The following is a 20,810-nucleotide window of genomic DNA, read 5'->3' as shown; positions in this document are numbered from 1 at the left end:
TCTCTAATCCTCAGCTGATGCATTTAACAAACTGAATCATACGGAACAAATAATGACGTGGGAAATAATTGCACATTATGTGAGTAGATCTTTGGATTCTACCGCAGACTTGCTTGCTGTCCTTAGCATACTCTGGGAAAGTTTAATTACTGTGTAACAGCTGTTCAGAAGCTTGATATGGATGTTTCATGTCTTCATTAATAACATTTTTTTGTATTTGTAGCTTTACAACTATACTATGGTAGATGTGTTGAGTAGACTGTCATAGCGATGGATAGTCAGAGTGAACATATGGGACTAAACTGTTTATAGCCAAAATGTCTTCTAGATCTTAAAATATTCCTTCATTCCTAAATTGCTTACTCCTCAGGACAGAGATTTGTTGTAAGAAAATGTGACATTTTTAGTAAGACACAATATAAAAGTAACTCTGAGTGCTGTTCAGGTGGCAGAACCCCACAGCTGTGATTCTGCTGTCAGTGTTAACTACTTCATCATACTTCATAATTTTATACCTTTCCCTTCTTTCTGCCTGTTCTATTTTCTTCAGTTAATTCTGTGAAAATTCCCATCTCCATATATCAGCATCTGTGTAAACTTGCCTTTTTTTTTGCCTTGTGTTTTTTTATATTTGGTTGCTACTATAGCTTTAGTGTTTAATTAGACACCAGTTAGAATTTGAAGTCTTATTTTGCTTAAACACTCTGTAAACTAACATCCTCCTGGCCCAAAGCACTTGCTACCTCTTTAGAGATAAATTGCATGTAAAAATCAGCAACTTCAAACAAAGGAAGAAGGAAGACGATGGTTCTGCATTAAATAAAATGGACACTATCATGTGATTAGAACATAATAATTTACATATATAGAATATAGATATAAAAGTAATGATCAAGCATAAAATTAAGTTTTCAAACCCCAGTACTAATCTGATCAACTGTGTGACCTCAACAGCAAAAATATGCATTTGAAGAAGTAGAAAATGTGTTGTATTGAATTGCTGTGACTTTGGGGGGCAAACAGTGCAAGTGTACATCAGGAAAAGTGTTCTGATTAGCATTTTTTTGTTCTGGTTTCCTATTCTGATCCTATATATATTTCTGTTTTTTAAGCTTGACAAGTAACACCAGATTCTGAAGGATTATTTTCTTCCTGCTGGATTTGGTAGGGAAGGTGGCAGCAGGGTGATTACCAGTGCTCTATGCCCTTGTCATCAGGTTGATGTGAGGGCTGATGTCTGAAGCAGCACTCGCTCCATCAGCTCCTTTGTGACAGTCACTCTGCAGCTGCACTGTGGCACTTTGGACTGTCCTCCTGAAGGCAGTTGGAGGTAAAGCCTTCAGACAGATCAATCACTTTTTGTGGAAACCTTGCAGGCCTATTGAACTGGAGATTGCTTTCTCCTTGGGAACGCAGCATATCCGTAGTTGGAATTTTTTTTTTTTACATAACCTAAAGGGCTATGTAATATTTATGGACAGCTTTAAAAATACCTTTACTGTCTCTGATGTAGTAATCCAGTAGGACTGAGCTGGCCATACGCTTTGGGCCATTTAGAGCCTCTGGTGTTGAAGAAATCCTTGTGGGGCAAAATAATATAAGAATATAGAGCTAAAAAGTACTATTGGACCATGATTACTATTGTAATCTGAAGTAAGTAATGCTGCTGTATTACTTCAATTTGGAAAATATAAATTTGTAAGGTAGTAACATGAAGGCACTTTGGAAATATTTTAACTTGAGAACATATTGTGCAATAGGCAGCTGTCAGGAAGATGTGTTACTCTTTTAAGACATAATCAAACACTTTAGTGGATATTGGATCTGCTTATGGAATCCAATAGTATTTTATCATGTCATTATAAGATTAACAAGCTTTTTTCCAGTTACATTAGTCAAGCAAAAGATTAGTACAAATCTTACACTTTAATGAACATATTCAGCTGCAAGCAGCAACATCCTATTTTATAATATTTTAAGGAGTTTTGTATTATAGGACAATTTTTTAACATAACATTTATTTTAATTTTTGAATCTAAAAGTATGTGATATTTTGCTTTTGTAAAAACATTCCTAGTTAATGCTTGTCTATCTGCCTACTTAAAAGGATGAAAAACAAAGTGAAAGTTGCTGTCACAGGTTGAGAAAGCGCTTCTGGGGCAGTCTCAAGTCCAAAGGCAATCTGCTGTGTCAAACTGTTGAAGCAGACGTTGTCCTTCAATGGGCTTCAATTTTATTATTGGAAATTCTGCTTAAACTAAGAACGCATTTAGGTGGTATTGTGACTCTAAGGAAAATTTCCCCTCTCACTCCATAGGCTGAAACTTCAAATAGCTGCTGTAAAGCCTGTTAATTTTCAAATACTTTGGGTGATATGATATTTAGTAACTGCACACGATTTGGTAAAAAAGTTCTTGCTAAAAATCAGCAGTCCTCTCAAAAAACTATACCTCTGTATTAAGTTTACTATTAGTACTCAGGTAGTCATACTTTTAAAGTCATGGTAGGGTAAAGTAATTCAATTTTTTCCAAGTGTTTCATTACAAAGTAAGCGTGCACACATCCATACACACCAAAAGGAGATGTTGGGATGTCTATAGACATCTATTTTGCTGAGTCACTACCAAAGCTGGTTTCACGTCCTGGGACATCTTGAGATGTTTCTGAAAAGGACCATATATGAGCCAGAACATTTACCATGAGTCTTACTAATAAAAATAAATGATCTGTAAGTAGCCATTTAGTTTTATATTTGAACTGTGCCTGGTTTTTTTCTGTTTTGATTAATAGTTACATTACTTTTGTCTTTTGTTATCTATACCTATAAGGCAGAAGTGAAAGTCTGAAAATGAAAACTAAGTTTTAAAGTAGTCATAGATAATGCTCATGTTGGATGAATGCTGCTTATTAAATTCCTTTTTCTTGTAATGCCATTACTTGTTTAAATTAGACTGTAATAGTACTTGTAAAATTGTTTAGTAGGATTTACTTTCTCAAAATACAAAGATTTTTTTTAGTAGGTAATGCTTCCTACAACAGAAGAAAAGTTCTGTTTCTCTCCTAGGTTTCAATTTTAAATTTATATCAAACTAAACTTATGTTATTGATCTACTTCACTGGAATTCACATGGTCTGCACTTCAATATGAAATAAATCTCGAAGACTTCTGCCTATAGAAATTTAGAATAGAGCAAAATTAACTTCTGGAGTAAAAACCCCATTGCTACAAAATACTTATTGTCTGAGTTATTAAAAATTCAAATACAGAGCAGAGAGGGAAATACTTGCAGCTAAGTTTAAATGTATGGCTTTACGGTTTCATTAGCTAGGCCCAAGAAATCTTAGGTAATTTCTCTCTCAGAGGTTCTTAAATTCTCTTTAATGCATATCTCTGGAGGCAAAGTGTTGCAGAATGGAACATTTTCTTTGAATATATAATTTTCTTACAAGTTCCATAGTACAGTACCTTAATTTTGACAATGAAAGGAATTTTCTTTTGAGACTTTGGGTTACTGGAGAATTTTAAAGCCTGTCTGTGGGTGAGATTTAATTTAATCCCTTGAGTATTTAATAAGCATTCCTGAGACTGTTGCCAAAAGGTGACAAGATTAGCACTTGAGGTTTATTGACAGGATGCCTCATAGGAAAGACATTTATCTGTAAGGGTATTGTTTTAAAAGAAGGATTAAAGTTTGGGTTAAGCCCTGGGAATATACACACTTTCTGAAATACAGAAAGAATAGAGTAGTTTCTTTTCATCCTGGCACAGGGACTTAGCAGTTTACAGAGGTAAGAAATAGATGTTGGCAAAACTTCGCAGTAACTAACTTTCTATCAGAAAAAAAATATAAGTACTTGAGGGTTAAGAAGGTCTTAACAGTCCCTGCTGTAAACTGAACTAAGGCATGCTTAAAAGTCATTATTCAATAATAGTATTGTATTCTTACATAAATGCTTGTACACAAATATATATGTGTGCTGGAGAATGACAGAGGTTACCAGAGGGTTTGTTGTTCTTTCTGGATTTAAAAAAAAAAAACTCAGGAAGAACTAAATCATATCTTGTGTTCCAAGATTTAGCATGTGGGACCTTTCAATCCCTTTGTGTCCTGTAATTTTGTTGAGAGGACTCTGTGATTAACTGGTCATAAAGTCTTGTCTGCATCAATAGGTCTTTGCTAATCCTGTGCCCATCCCAACAAACAAATACTCAATGGTACTGATTCTAATTTCACATACCCCAGTGTGGTCCTGTTCCCATCAAAGAATTTTCTTCAGGTTTATATAGCACAAATAGAAGAATAATTAGATCCTTTCCCCTAATTTTATCTATGGAGGGTGTATTGAGTGACTTATTTTAAAGCAGTTGTGATTCAGTGGGGATGTTTTTAATTTGCTGCCTGTTCTCTTTTACCTCTGAGGAAAGAATTTTGTAAATGCTGAATAATTTTAGAACATGTTTTCTTGGTTAAGGGTTGGCTCATATTTTCAGAGTTTTAAGAGGAAGGAAATCGTGTAAATGCTGTGGAATTCAGATAAGCACTGTGCATAGGAAATAAGTACTTTAATGTAGGGTGCCTAGAATTGGTAGGTCAAGCTGATGATAGTAAAGGACCATATCTTAACTTTGTTTCAAAGAGCATGTAATCAATATTCACTCTCCTGTTTTTTTTCTCTTTTACTTGAGAATTTGTTTTGGTGAAGCTGAAATGTGCAATTGCTTAAGTATTCCACAGGGTGTCATGAGGTAGTTGTTGGAATCATTAATACTTGGATGAAGTAAAGAAAGAAACATAGTGTGCAGTCCTCGGAATGCCAGTTAATGTAATTTTAGATGTGACTAATACACATGCCATAAAATAAAAAGTTCTTAACTCATTAACACGTGTATCATGTTTCTGTATCTGTATAAAATATACACACGAAGAAAAATATTTCAAGAGGTCATTCGCAAGAGTAAGCTATTCTATGTCAGGTCTTCCTAAAAAGACCTTTCTATATATTCCTTAGTATTTTATAGTTTACACAGCAAGTGGAATCTTTGGCTCATAGCAGTAATCTGATACACCAAACTATGTATCTTAAGAAAAAAAAAAAGAAAAAAGGTACAAGACTTGTATTTGCCACACTATAAAGAACTTCTAATTGAATTGTGCTCCTCCAAATTTACTTTCAAATTTTATTTTAATTTTTATTTAAATAGTTTAAAATTTTAATTTAAAAAAACCACACTTTATACAGTGCACGCAGCTGTGCTGTGGATTTTATGACTTGTTAATTGTAGATATATAACATGTCAAAACTTCAGGATTTTTTCTCCTGCACTTCTATAATGTAGTAGGAGGAAATTTTTTCCAAAGTGTGCCCCAAATTAAAGTGTATTTGAATATGGTGGTATGTTCTTGCATGTGGAGATCAAATTGTTCTTGACGTAACTGTTGACTTCTGCAGAGCTGCACATGCATTGAAGTCAACTTCAGGTTTGCAACGAAATCTGTGAAGTAACTGTAAAGGCTCCTGCTTCTGTTAAAATCTGAGTTGCTCTAAATGAAAAGATATTGGCTATGGGAAAAACAAAATCATTACATTATGAAATGAACAGGAAAACTGAATTAATTTCAGTAGCAAGAGAATGTGATCCAAAGTGAAAAATCACTGAAAGTAAGAATTTGAGTATCTGTTGACAGTAATAACGTTTGTCTAACGTTGACAACGTACTTAAAGCCAGTCTTGAGCAAATGATACTTCATGGATTTTGGCATATTTTCTTATATTATCTAAAAAGTCATACTAAAATAACAGACCGGTTAATTTTCTTGTTACTATTTATTTGTGCGAAGTCTTAAGTAACAAATCTTGGGTTTGTGCCAGTTTGTGCATAATAATGAGTGGCAGTGAGAGTGCAGGATGGAGGGAGAGGGGTTCTTCCAACAGACAATTAATGAAATTTTACACATCTGACATGACACACTTCCTCCCTGTGTTCTGCCCAGAGGTCACGGTGCCTTACAGCCACAGAAGGGGATTGCCATGACAATCAGTAGCTGAGTGCTTTACTCACATTTGCTTCCAAAGTCCACATTGCTCTGTGGACAACCTTTGGTGCAAAACCTTTGCGATTTAACTCCTCCTGATTTAACCACTATAAATCATGGCAGTGTGCTTATAGATACTTTAGCAACATGTTCAGGTACTTTCTAGATGAGGAACCAGATTTATTTAAAGAAGTTAAAATATCCAAAATAGAGTGATGTACTTTAAATATTCGTGGAGGTGAAGAAAGTGAATAGAAGTGGTGTCCCTTGAGATTTTTTGTTTGGTTGTTTGTGGGTTTGGCCTTTTTAAGAATAAACATCCTGATCTCTGCCCAGCTGAATTTTCTTTACAGTGGGGAATCATGGAAGAAGAGATTTTTAGACAGGGGGGTTATCATCTTTCTTATTCCTCATTTTAAGGCTCACTCAATTTGCTTTGCCTCACCCTTTCTTTGTCCTTCTTATTGAACTAGAACAATCTAAAGGGGTAATTCCAGACATACTTTGAATTACTGAGATAATGCAGTACCTTAAACTAGAGTGATTAATATCAGAAAATATTTAAATAATAAAATACCTGACCACCTTGAGATTTTTCCTTTATTTTATTAGAAAATTATACTTCTTCAACAAAAGAAAACAAAATAGAAAGGACTGAAGTTTAAATCTGTTGATGATATAGCAGTTACAAACCTGGCAGTATACCGAGGCATGTGTATCATATGTGTGATGTGTATGCACTCAGCACCCAAGTCCCTCTTGGAACGTTATGACAAAGTTGATGATTATTGTGATGTTTTTATTTACAGATTGAAAATCTCCAGGAGCAACTTAGGGACAAAGACAAACAACTAACTAATCTAAAAGACAGGGTGAAGTCACTGCAGACGGATTCCAGTAATACAGACACAGCACTAGCAACCTTAGAGGAAGCTCTATCAGAAAAGGTAATTTTTCTCATGAAAAGATTCATGTGCTGCTCCTGTGGGTGAAATGTGTGCAGAAAACGTCCTTCTGAGTTGGCCTGACAGCTCTCCCAAAGGCTATGCCTCTTGTCAGGGAAGCAGGTGGCCCTGTTCTGGTGGGATGAGCAGGGAGTGACTGCCAGGGGATGAACTGACACAAGACTTGGAGGGGAAGGTCCTTTGAATGCTCATGGAGAAAATGGCCCAGCACATGGGAAGATTTTGCCTTAGTCAGATGACTGGTTATTCCCTGAAAGAACTGAAAGGCATTGGACACCTGACTTAAATAAGGGAGAGTTTTAGGCATTTTTCTGTCTTTGTGATCTTGATTATCCTGTTCTTTTGTCCAATAAGCAGGGCAAGTGGCTGTACCAACTGTTACCTTGGCTTGCTGCGAGCACTATTGACTTCCTGCACTTCATTTTTAAGAGAAACTGTTTCATAGAAAAAATAATTGAGAATTCCTTTTTTTCTCCCTTACAAACTCTATGCCTTTAATTTTAAAATACCTAGGAGAAGGGATAAATCTGGGCTGTTTAAATTAGTGGCAACATTCCTACCAGTTTCAATGAGGTCAGGTTTCTTCTTTCAGTTGACTCTGAATACGAGGTAATGCAAGTGAATTTATATGCCCAAAAATTAGTACAAATATCCACATTTTGCAGGTCACAGATCTTAATATATACTACTTAAATGTCAGCAGGTGAGTGTGACTAATATGTGCCATTCTGCAGTGTGTAATCCTATGAAGGTATTTATGACTGTATATGACTTGAAAATGCCACTATGGTGTTGGCACTGACACATACAATGTTAATGTCAGATTTTTTATTTCTTGCATGTTTAATTGCTTTCTTAGCATTTGCTTGGTCAGCAACAGTGAAAAAAGTTGTCATTAGTATTGATTCATGTAGATAACCATTTATGTATACAGTAAAATTACACATTTCTCTAATCTTTTACTGCTAATCTGGACACAGTGTTTGTCAGATTCACAGCATATTAATAAAAAATGCCAGAAAGTACTTTTAAATCTGTTTTCTCTCCTTGTAAACTATCTTTTCTGGATTAGTCACTTTCCCAAAATGCCCATAGAGGCAGAGGTTTTTGAAGCAGTCCTTTGGGAAGCAGAGTGACTGTCATAATGGAGACTTGCATTGGAGTAGGAGGCAAGCAACACTGCAGAGACAGGACTCAGATTAGCTTTTGAAAAACAGGGTGCTTGATTTGAGAGCATGAGACACAATGAAGAGAAAGTTTCCAAGGTAAAATCTCTCTGTGTGATTCTGATTGTTTGTTTTACAGGGAATTCACCCTCAATTTCTTTTCCATTGTAAATCCCTTGAAGGGCACACTTGGAAGGGCAGATTTTTCAAAGTCAAGTGATTTCTGGGATGTACTTACACATTAAGAAAGAAGCCAGTAGCTATATTTTAGAAATTCCAAATGGACAATTATGTCTGGCTTTCTTCTGTCTTCTGGCAGCTAAATACTTTGACAGTGTATGTTTACACATGTGCCTCATTCCTTTCTGTGTCCAGCTTCCCAATTCCTCCTAGCTGCTCTCAGTAACTTTCTTATCCCTATTCCCCTCTGCAGCAGCATTCTTCAGACCTATAGATTTATCAATTGTTATTAAATATTTCCACTGGGAATGCTGATATAAATACGGAATAGTGGTTTGTCCCAATGGAACAAGGCAGGAACCCTTAGTGGGTATTTTCTTAACATGTGAATCAATATAAGTACTTTTATCTCAATATGTAATGCTGTCAAGGAAGGATGATGCTTTCATTTAAGAATACCTGATTTCCATTTCCATGGAAATGATTGTTTGCGTGTGCTTTGTTTTTCTTTCTGGAAATTGTATCAGACCTACTTTTTAACTATATAATTTTTTGTTTATACTCTGAGATTAGGCTGGTTTTTGTGTTATATTAATTCTTTGTCCAGTCAATAGTTTTTAGAATTTTGATTTAAAAAGAATGAATAAAATTCTTCAAGAGCATCATGGGAAGCTCTTTTAAAATAGAAATAAAATTTATTCATACCAGTTTAGCTAACCACAATTTACTGGAATCTGATTGAATTGCTTTCCTTAGCTTCTACAGGAAGAAAAACAAATTAAAACATGATCATATGACATTAATTAATTATAAAACTATTTTTAAAGCCCAAATCTCAAATGTTTTCCTGCTTTTTTCTTGAAAATACACAGATTAAGATTTGACTCTGAATTAGAAAAAGTGTCTCCTTATTCTTTATGAAAATAGATATTTTCCAAGAATCTCTCTCTTGACTTTCTGTCATATTTAGTGGTTAAGTATCTTGGGAACACTTAATGAGAAATTAATGTAGACATCATAAAACAATGTCAAATTTTCCATCTCTTAATCTTAGTATTTTTCTTATGATATTGCTGGTGTGATTTGTCCTCTTGTCAGGAATTAGAAACAAATCAACTTCAGTAGCATTTGAGTTCATTTTGGAACTAAGCTGCAAAACATTCATTCAACTATTTATCCCGAATTTCAGAGCCTCTCCTAAGCACTGAAAATTTGTAACAACAACAATAAGGATTACATTGCAATTAAAAAAGAAAAAAAGAAGTTTGAAAATCAGACTGTAAAAGTGCTATCAGCTGCCTTGATGTTATAACAAGAAACTTTTCAAAGAATATCTCAGCTCTTGGACTGGCCCAAAGCAGCTCAAGTGGTTGCTTTCATGAAGCTGATATTTATAAAGTTGATCCTACTGTAGCAGCATACAGCAGATAACAATGGAGTATGTCTGATAATGGAGCTATATGCTGGGGCAATTCAGTTCCTGCTTCTGTGATAAAGTGCAAATAGGTTAGACCTGTGAGGTCCCAGATTAGTGCATGAGGAAAGCTGGCCAATGCAAATAAGACTGAAACAAGAACACATTGTTGGGATTTCTGCAAGTTAGCTGTTAATCAAGTAAAACATGGTATATTAGGGCCTTTTAACACATTTTTGACGTTTAGCCTTATGCAGCTGACAGATAAATTAGTCTTCTTTTGTGATGGACTGAGAAAAAAAAATATACTGTTCATTATAACGATGAAATAGTGTCATGCTTAATTTGTTATGGATGAAAAAATCATTTGGGTAAATAAATCTCCAGGAAGGAATTGGTATAAAACTAATTCTGAATATAACGCGGTGGAATCTGAAAGGTGATTAAACTATTCTACTTTATGGAGGCTGGCATCTCAATATTAATATTCAAAGTATTAAAAGTTCATATTGTTTGTTATTAGGAATAAATCTGAAGTTATATAGTATCATATGTTTTGATTGGAAGGACATTAAAGATCATCACCCTGTTCCAACACCCTTGCTGTGGGCAGGGACACCTTTCATTAGACCAGGTTGTTACAGCCCTTAAACCTTCCTGGCCCTCCTGAGGACCCTCTCCAGCACACCCGTGTCCCCGTGTTGGGGCCCCAGAGCTGCATGCAATTCTTCCCTAGGTGGGTGTCAGCAGGGCAGGACAGAGGTGCAGTCACCTCCCCGACCTGCTGGCCATGCTGCTTTGGATGCAGCCCAGGAACATAGGTGGTTTTCTGGGCTGTGAGTGCTCATGGCTGAGTCATGTGGACCTTTTTGTCACTGTATGCAACAAAGTCCTTCTCCTCTGGGCTGCACTGTCTGTTCTCTTCCAAGCCTGGGATTGCCCTGACCCAGGTGCAGGACCTAAATGATGTTGCTGCTACTGCCCCCCTGAGTGCCACCACCCAAATGATGCCAGTAGCTCTCCTGATACTCTGCTTAAAGACCTGCTTCCAACTGAAATGCAATGCTGGTGGTAATTTCATTGTACCCTAAGTGTTTTTCTCTGATTAGTATTTGCATCCTTCAAGTACTGATGAAATGTGATTTTGTAGATCATTATCAGAGCTTAACAAAACCATACTACTGTGTCTGCTTTTTCCATTTCTTCCTTCCAATTAATCACCCAATCAATGACTGGTTATTTTCAGCAAACCTTGAAATAGTTATTGGAAATCAGCAAAGTATGCAAAAACATGGTTGAGTTTAAATGTCTGTACGGTTACTCTAAATTAGACAAATCAGAGGAAAATCTTCCTTTGGGTTTCTTAATTTGTACCAGGGTACCTTTTCTGTGTCTTGGACACAGAAACTGTTTTTTGACATTTCAAAATATAATACACGTAAATTGCGAATTACTGATAACGAGTGGCTGATTTCTGATTAGATCTGGAGCCTTCACAGCTTATTGAAAGCACTGTAGTGCTTCACTGTATTGAAGCTGAGTAATCTGGTCATGGCCTCTAAGGAAACTATTCATGTATTTTTTGGAACTTTTATTCAAGGCTTCAATCACTTACGAATACAGGAAATACATTATTGAAGTGAATATCTTTCTATGTCTATCACAAAATGAAACATACTCATATCAGTATAGCTCTTTAATGAAGTTCCCGTACTGTGTTACTCTTATCAAGTATTTAAAACCTTGATCTTATGATTTTGAAATCCAGAGAAGTCTTGCACTGACTTTAATACCATTAACTCAATCATCTGCTTCTTCTGAAGGTTTTTTTAAATAAGTGCTACATAATGCAAACAAATTTGATTCTGTCTTTTCTTAAAATGATTCCCAACTTTTCCATTTTGCAATTCTTTCCCTTCTTAGGAAAGAATAATAGAGCGTCTGAAGGAGCAAAGGGATCGAGATGACAGAGAAAGACTTGAAGAAATTGAATCTTATAAAAAAGAAAACAAGGACCTGAAGGAGAAAGTTAATGCTTTACAAGCTGAACTGACAGAAAAAGAGGTCAGTCTTTTCTAAAAAACTCTGCTCTTCTATCTATGTCATTACGATGAAAGAAAACGCATTAGGATTACTCTTGAATCGTGTCAAGTACTGAAATTCTGCCACTTCAGTGTTCAGCTTCAGAACTCATGTTTTCTTAAGTATTCTTCACAGTCCTCATTTGTACACAAAATATTGCTTCAGTTTTTACATAGTTGTGCGTCATAATCTCCACTTTGTCCTTTACCTAAGCTTCCACTAGGCTCAGATATTCCATTGCTGCTCCTGTTTTTGTTTGTCAGTTAGAGAAATGGTTTTCAGCGTGTTTGTACCTCCAGAATATGACACAAGCTCATCTGTATGATGAATGTTTCTGTGTTTCACTGCATGCCAGCTCCTGTGGTTCCAGTTGTATGCACAAAATGGTGTCTTTTGCTATCAATGCCTATCTTTGAGTCAGCTCTTTTTGGGGGAGGGGGAACAGGATCCAAGTGATTGCTAAGTTGGCAATGAGTTAGTGTCCTGGTGACTAGGAATTAACTTTTTACTCTTGGTCATTTTCCAGTCTAGTTTAATCGATCTCAAAGAACATGCATCTTCATTGGCATCAGCAGGGCTGAAAAGAGACTCCAAACTTAAGTCTTTAGAAATAGCCATAGAACAAAAGAAAGAAGAGTGTAGTAAGTTGGAAGCACAGTTGAAAAAGGTAAGTTCTATCTTAAAGAGCAAAACAAAAATCAGCATCCCATACCCTCATTTTGAAATGATGAGTTTATTTACTCTTTTGGAGTAAATCTAGAATCTACCCGTCTTACGCTGTTTGCTGATGCTTGCATCAAATACTGCTTTTTCTCAAGAGGTTTTTATCAAAGCCACTAGTGAGTCTCAGAAATTGTCCTGAGTACCTCTATGAGAGAATTCTGAGAAGCTGCAACAAATAGATGAGAGCAGGACATTGGAGGGAAAAGGGCAGAAAGAAATTATCAAATCAGCAATGTATATGTATGTGAATTAACACCACTTTTAGAAGTAAATTGAAATTTGAAGGATGAGAAAAAAATTAAAGGCTTGTTCAAGAAATGCTGGAATTCCTAATAATAAAAAAAATCAGCTTCCAAAATGAAAACTCCAGCTAGGTTTTATTTTGATGTATTTCTGGCTCTTTTGGTGAACACGTTTGTGATAATTAAGCAAAATAATCAAACGTGTAAATCAACTGGCAATTCAGTATTTCTATTCAGCAAGAAGTGGAAGCAAGCATTTAGAGGAAAATGTAGAAACCCTGTATTTTATTACACGGTTTTACTTAAATTGCTGCAATAAAGTAGATTTTGCTTAAATGATTTGCAAGTGTTTTGATACCATTGTTTCTTTGACCTTTCTCTGTGTTGTTCAGTAATGTCTGCTCTCACTGTTCTCATTACGTATTTGATGGGGTCAGGCATTACGTCTGCCTTCTGCAGTTCATGACTAAATGTACATCAAGCATTAATATTTTTTTAATAGTAATATAGTTTTTCATTTTCTGGTAAATAATATTTGTTCTTTGAATGTTATCACTGTTAGCATAATATTCTGACACTCTTTTTACCCAGGTTGATTAGTATCCTGCTCAGTGATTAAGCATTGTTTCAGTAGCCTGTCCTGTGAAGAAGGTATTGCAAAGTATAAAGGATACCAGAGTGTAAACCTTATACTTGTATTCTTTCTTAATTCAGAGTGAATATGTGCAATCAGGTGCCTGCATTAGATCTTCAGTTGAGAGGAGGGGAAGCTTTTTTCAATAAACATATACAAATGGAAACACAAATAATTTAAATGTCCTATAGCTTAAAAATGCTGTTGATGGCAGAATTAAAATCTGCAAAGAAAAGGTTTCTCTGGAAGTAATTTTGCTTGCTTTGATTTGTTAAAATATATGTTTCTTTACTTTGCACTCCACTACAACAGATACTTCATGACAATCTGAAATATCTTTTTTTCATAATTTAAAAAATATAGTTAAAATAACCCTGGAAGCACAGATCACTTTAAAAACCCTCATCAAAATCTTCTTGAAGGATTTGAAATGCTAAGTCAACAGTTTATGACTATACATATAAACACATAATACAGTCATGGAAAAACAAGCACTTATAAAAGTCAGAGAGTGTCTGGGATGTCTTTTGTATAAAAAGGGAACATGTTTCTTGGGTATAAATACAAACAATTATTGAATGAAAGTTGAAAACATGATAGTTTTATTATATAATAAATACAGCATGAAGCCCCAATGGAAATTCACCCGCCATTTGTAGGAGACCAGGTATTTCCACAATAAAATGTAGTTACAACCTTATTTCTGGGCATGCTTAATTGAACAGAAACAGTGACTGTTAATGACAGTAGGCTCCAAACAGTCATTTTCAATTCACATTTTCTTTAATGAAATACTTTATGTTCAAACCTGTAAATACCCTGCGTTAAAAGTAATTGGTCCCCAGAAAAATACCTGCACCGTGTTCTGACTCTTCAGGAAATGGAGTGAAATGGAAACCTGGGTCGCTCTTGCACATGTCTGGGTCAGAGGAGGAGGGGACAGCCACAGGGCCATAAATGAGCCCACATGCCCCATGAGTGTGCTCACATGTGAGCATCACCACTGCAGGAGCACAGGGATCTGGCACAGTTTACATCTCTCTTTTAAAACCCGCTCCAAGGGGCTTTCTCCTTGAAAAAATTCCAAGCAGCTTACACAGTATTCCTCTCTAAAAATATCATAGAGGAGGTACTTTGTTATGCTGCTGTAAAATAATTATAGTTCAGTGTTGATTTATAAGTTTTAACAAATTAAAAGAAATATGAAGATAGCACTCTGCACGCTTGGTGGGAGTGAGTTTTGCATGAACACTAATGGTGGTAAGTGCTATGTCTGAAGGAAAATGTGAACAAGGGGCAAGTCCAAACTAAAACCTTAAATAAAAAAACACCAAAACAACTTCTAGAGTTTCTTCTCCCCAGCTTTCTTTTCTTTCTGTTTATTTGAGACAATAAAATTCATTTTTTGATAATAAAGGTGGATTTTATTGGATCTGGTTAGATCCGAATATTTTTCAGTACTTCATAACTGGATTTTTTACATTTTGGCAAGAAATTCAAAACATTTCAAAAATAATGAAGAGGATATTTGTATAAAGTAATTATTCATGTGACTGTGCCATATTTTGGTATAAAAAGTAATTTTTAAAATTACAGATATGCTTATTGAACATTTTGTGACAAATATTATGGATTGAAATTCATAAAAAATGTTAAAAGAAAAAAAATCTAAATACCAGAGAATGGTCAATGCTTTTTTCCCAAAATTCCACAGATTTTTGTTGACTTTGTATTGCTACTTGTGAAAGAACAGCAGGAATTACCTACTAGGTAGTGAAGTTTTATATATACGTGTGTATATATAATCTTTATTATCCACTCTAGAATTTCCTCTTTTTGTTGTTTTTCATGATCTTAAATTTACTTGCTTACTGACATATTTGCAGTTGCTAAAGTATTATTTGCCAGGCTGTACTCTTTGAAAGTCATTCTCCATAGAAAATTCAGTATTGTATTAAACAAAAGGAGAGTAATAAATTTAATGATACTATTTAATTAATCTTTTATTATTACTGTCTTTAAAGCTTTGGTGATAAATAGCAGCCTCAGCCAAAACCACTTCTCGTGATTCATTGCTTGAGACCAGCACTTAATGTATCATCAAAAGTGGACACCTCTCTTTATTTCATGGGTTATTTAACTTGAGAAAGGGAAAGTAACACAAACCTTAAAGTTCTTACTCCAGCTATTCCTTTTTAGGAACCAAAGTCAACATTTATGTTTCCCCAGTGCCTATCACTTTCACCAAGGAATGTTTAGAATCTTAAATTTCTACTTTTTTTTTTTTTTTTTTTTTTTTAATGACAAATTCTTCTGTGCAAATGTTCTGTGCAAATGCACTGGTTTTGTTGAGCTAATGCTGTTTTCCTGGATCTTTCCTTCTTTTCCTGTCTGTGCTTCACTCCCTACCAACTTTGCAATGTAGCAAGCTGAGCAGTTGTTCAATCAGATGTACAATCCAGTAAGTTCATTTTTAAAACATCCGCTGTAACATATGGAAGCATGAGGATCCATTTCCTTACTGTGTTGTGCTCTTCCTCTGTAGAGCTTTGCAGAACACTCCTGATGCTCACTACGGTGTATCCATCATATCCAAATAAATGAACTTTGTGGACTTGAAGGCCATTTTAAGAATCTGAAATGTATTAAATAGGCACATACTGTGTTTCTGGGAAAACAAATGTCCTTTAGGTCCTCAACTTCTCCATTAGATAATGCATGCAGAATATTTTTTCTTTTTACTTTGGTTTTTGATTCCTCCTTCTGCAGTACTTTATTCGATCCTTCAAACTTATATAACTTCAAATTTACTCAGTTTATCTTCAGTGAGTGAGTTAATTAGATGAATAATAATATCTAGGAAATGACTGGCAGTATTTTCAAAAGTCCATATGACTAAAATAGATCAGTTCTACTCATGAAAGAGTGTATACATTTAGCATATATACATTAGGAACGTGGAAACCTTGTATTTAAGTGAAGAAAATACTGAGATATAAAATAATAAATGCAAAAGGCAATTTTTGCAAAAGCACAGTATTGCTTTGGCTTGTTTAACGTTAATATTCTCACCAATGCCTGCTTTTATTGCACAATATCTCTTTTGACTTTACTCCTTTTTTCAACTTGAGAAAGAGCAGCAATGAACATTTTCTCTGCAGAGAGGAGTTTCCATCTTTTTGGCTGAGCCTGTTACGTTTAATGTGCTGTGAGCATCACAGGACAGAAGAATGATGTAACTGTGAGAGCAATTTAAAAGCTATAGTTTACATAGTAATCTTAGTGAGAATTACTATGTAATCGGGATAGTGTATAGATAGAAGAATTTGGTTTGTAGCTTAAGTAATGTGATACCACACATTAGAGGAGGGATTGCCATCACTGAAGTCAATGGAAGCTTTGCCATGAATGTCCATGGTCCAGGGTTCCAGCTTTGGAATCTATTATGGTTACGTTTTGTAGCTCTAACCATGTAATGGATATGTCATGACTTTTTTATGGGAAAAAAGAGTCCCACAGAATGTGCTGTATTTACTTTTAAAGTTGTTGGTTAACTGTGTTTAGAATTTAGTCATAGATCATAACACAATAGCATAAAACCTGATATTATCACCTCTACTCTCTGGCACAGTGCTGGAGAAAGAGCTTGTCCCTTTCAATGATAAATCTCTTTTTTCCATATCATCCTGGATCGCTTTTATGGTAGTTATGTTTCTGTTCATATCATTTGCACTGTTCCTGTGCATATCTTTTCAGACTGGAGTCTTTTTAATGTTAGTTTTTAGCTTGCTTTTCATAAATGCTGGCCAGTCATTAGCTCAGTATTAGTGATTCTGCTGTATAAAATTCATTTGTTACTTCCCAATCTGTTTGTGTGCAGTACTCCAAAGTCAGTCCTTTTCTTAACTGTTTTTTATGCCTTTATGTGGTTAATTTTCAAAAGGACAGCCTGTTGGAAGTTGCAAAACAATGGATGCAAGATCCTTTTCCTTTGGCACCAGGCAGCAATCATACTATACCCACAGGATGATTTTTTTAAAATAAACTTCTCTTGCTCACCTTCTTTCTTCTCCTTCATATATGAGAATAAGTTGTAAATAGAATTAGACATACATTTCTTCATGCTTTAAAGGTGAACTTTTTGAAATATCAAATGAGATTTTGTGAAAAATCGATTATAAGAAATTACAATATTGCCTCTGTGCTGTAAGGAAAATATCATGCTGTACTCAGTCTGGAGTTCAGGTGAACCTCTTTCTGAATATTGAAGACTAAATTTTCCAAGATCTGTCAGAGAAATGCTAGATTAAAATTTAAACTACTTATAGAATACACTCTAAATTACTTAGAGCAGTTGCTAAAGTTAAATGAAAACCTCCTGAGTTTTAAGGAGACAGAAAATTCATGTGACAGCAATCTTTTTTCCCCATTTATTTTTGAATGTAATAAAATTTGAAGGATCTTACAAAGTAATATCTTGCATGTAGATTCTGCTGTTCCTTTTTTTAAAATTTTAAGTACTCAATTAACTTCTGTGTATGTTTGTGTCTGAAGCTTTAAAAATCAAATCCTTATCTATCCATCCATTTCTGTTATGCAGAATAATACATGCATGACTGTACCATAAGACTTTAATAGCCTAAATAATTCATGTTGCATGTCTGTGCCACACTGTTACGAAGTTTCTGTAGAAAATTTGTGGTTTACGTAAGGAAATCTTACTTTTCTTCTAAAGCATTTGCAGTGCTTGTGAAGCAAAGATCAGAATAGATGTATAATTAATGTAAAAATTTGTGAAATTCTAATGGTAGAGTGATCTGCTATTTTTACTCAGTTGTAAAAATAACATACAACATCACAGTCATAATATTGGGAGAAAAATCATCATAAAGTGAGTGGTTTAGTTTGAAGCTAACTTAATCCGCATGCACAAGGGTTATCATTTGCAGATACAGATTTAAGAAAGCTGAAAGATAGACATGGATCAGTCTCTCTTACCCATAAAAGCCCCATAGAAATGGAAAATCTATTTTCCAAGGTAACAGAGAACTTAGGGAGAAAATAGGGGTCAGAAATTAAACAGGAAAAGTAGAGAACAGCAGAAATAGGCAGAGACTTTCTGATTGATGTGATAACCATGCAGCTTCTGTCTAGAACTGATGCAACAGTCTTCAGCCTAAAAAAAGCCAAAGAAATCTGCCCTGTCCTGGCAGGAGCAGGGTCAATATCAACTGAGCTGCCTTTTAACTCCTTTGGGCCTACTGTCTGACCTCAAAAGTCAAGTTCCATCTGTCAACAAATCACCCCTGATCTGTACACAGCAAATTCAAAAAGGTACCTAGTTCTGATCCAAACACATCTTTCAAAGCCATAAAATAAAATGGGGCCTTATAAGTCATTCTATGCCTTTGTCCTGGCAATGTCAGATGGATTGTGTTTTTCTCTTTTCTAGTATCAGCAGTTTTGTTTGCAATGTGAGGATTCTCTTAAAGGAAATTGAAGGTTAAAGTACCACCTGCAGAAACCACCTTGTAAAAATTGGTTTTTGTTGCTCTCCCTTTTTAACTAACTTTCCTTTGCTTCTTCATTTGGGCAATACCCTTATAGAAATCTGGTTCCTGCTGATAGTTCAAAAAAGATTCTCTAAATGCTTTGAAAATAGAGGAAATCAGCTAATTTGGTAGTCTGCAATATTGGTGTGTTTCGATTGGTGGTTTTTTTTTTTTTGTTTTGTTTTTTTTTGTTTTTTTGTTTTTTTGTTTTGTTTTAAATAACAATAACCTTATATTGATTTATATGTGACATTGAATGGATGCCTAATCACATTTAATCATACTTTAGAAATTCCACTTCATGTTGGGGAAATGGAGTGACCCAGTTTGTGCTGCAGAATTTCCAAAAACACATTCCACAAATATGGAATAGCATGAGTACCACAGAAAACCCAAGAGCTGAAAATAATTTTGCAACTTACTGTTGATATTCTTAGCATGCTGTTTTGCAAAGATTTGAAGGGCTAAACCGAGGAATATATCTACTATTTCAGGTGATGATTTGCTTATCAGCTGTGTAGTAGATAATTTTTTTCAGTGTATTTCTGGGCTGCTGTGTGACAGGAATACTCCATGGTAGTAGAGCACTTGGCATTTCTACCTGGGTGATGCTCATGATCTTTCCCAGTTATGCATTTTCTTTGTAGAAAGTGCAATGTGGCAATGAAACATAAAAAAAGAGACAGGCTCCTCTCTCTCATCTGCATTGCTTTTTGCCCTGGGAAGGGGTAGAGGTAGGTAGGAAAAAAAGTTTGGGCTGAAGCTGAGACTTACTTTATGCTAAAGTGAAGACTGGTTAGAGGAAGGAAGGTGGGTATTTCTCCTCTCTATGAAATAATGGAAGCAAGACTGTTATGGGTACCAAAGTAAAGGGAAGGCACAGAAAGGTGACAGGGAGTAAGGTGAAAGAGCAATAGCCTTTAGAGAGAAACTGTTAAATTCTGGATTTACCTTTGGGAGAGGAGGAGAAATCAGAAGAATAGGGAACAATATGCTTTTTGCATAAGTTTCTTAGCAACTCGAAGGTGGGAGTTAGGTTGTATTTCTTTTTTCTAGAGTGAATTTACCTATGGAATTAATTTATTCCTTGCAAAATACATAATGATAAAGGAGTGTATAATATTGTAATGGCACTGATGGACAATCAAAGTGTTTTCTCAGATAATTGGCCTTGAGTCTTAGTATTACATTGACTTCAAAAATTACAAACCTAGTTCAAAGTAAATTTCTTGTTACAATTAACAACGTCTTTGAAAGAAATCCAAGCATATTATTAAGGATGATGATGAGCCTGAAAAGGAATCTGTTGCTGGCATTTCACTCAAATTTAAGATACTTAAGATACAAAATCAAGATACTTCTGGGATGTCACCTTGAAACAAGTTCTAGGTTTAAAAAGTCCCCCATCTGCATGGAATTAAGGATTGAAGCATGTACCAAAACAGAGATTTTGAAGAGTAAGGTCAGTAGGTTTATTAGGCTGCTCATGTGATTCCCTTGGCTTCTTTTGGTGACAAAATATTTCTTCTGAATAAAAACCTCTGAGTAGGATAAATAACTCTTCAAATCTACTATGTTTTTCTTATTATCCTCATGCTTAAATGATGTTACATGCAAACCCCCTAAGTTTCTTCCCTACTAATTTCAATTTTTGTTGTGTTTATAATAAACTCAGACTTGTTTTTTATTTATACAGAAAATGTTAACCATTGCAAAGAATATGGACCTTCTAGTGTCTGTAGATTATATTAATTCTTTCACAAACATGCATGCTTCATTTTGATCTGCATTTCTTTCATTCCTTGCTTGCATTGTCC

The 20,810-nt window shown here is 35.1% G+C and overlaps 1 protein-coding gene across 1 annotated transcript in view; it reads left to right on the top strand.

Annotated features, from left to right (window-relative positions):
- The window catches only part of ERC2 (ELKS/RAB6-interacting/CAST family member 2), a 302,460-nt gene that overhangs the window by 142,913 nt on the left and 138,737 nt on the right, over positions 1 to 20,810 (top strand). The window contains exons 8-10 of the mRNA XM_063411966.1: positions 6,845 to 6,982; positions 11,684 to 11,824; positions 12,369 to 12,509. Coding sequence (XP_063268036.1) covers positions 6,845 to 6,982; positions 11,684 to 11,824; positions 12,369 to 12,509 — 420 coding nt within the window. The remainder of the gene's footprint in view (positions 1 to 6,844; positions 6,983 to 11,683; positions 11,825 to 12,368; positions 12,510 to 20,810) is intronic.

Source organism: Prinia subflava, chromosome 14 (assembly GCF_021018805.1).
Source record: "Prinia subflava isolate CZ2003 ecotype Zambia chromosome 14, Cam_Psub_1.2, whole genome shotgun sequence".
NCBI classification, from domain to species: domain Eukaryota; kingdom Metazoa; phylum Chordata; class Aves; order Passeriformes; family Cisticolidae; genus Prinia; species Prinia subflava.
The sequence above is the reverse complement of the archived record's forward strand: the minus strand, read 5'-3'. Positions and strand labels throughout refer to the sequence as shown.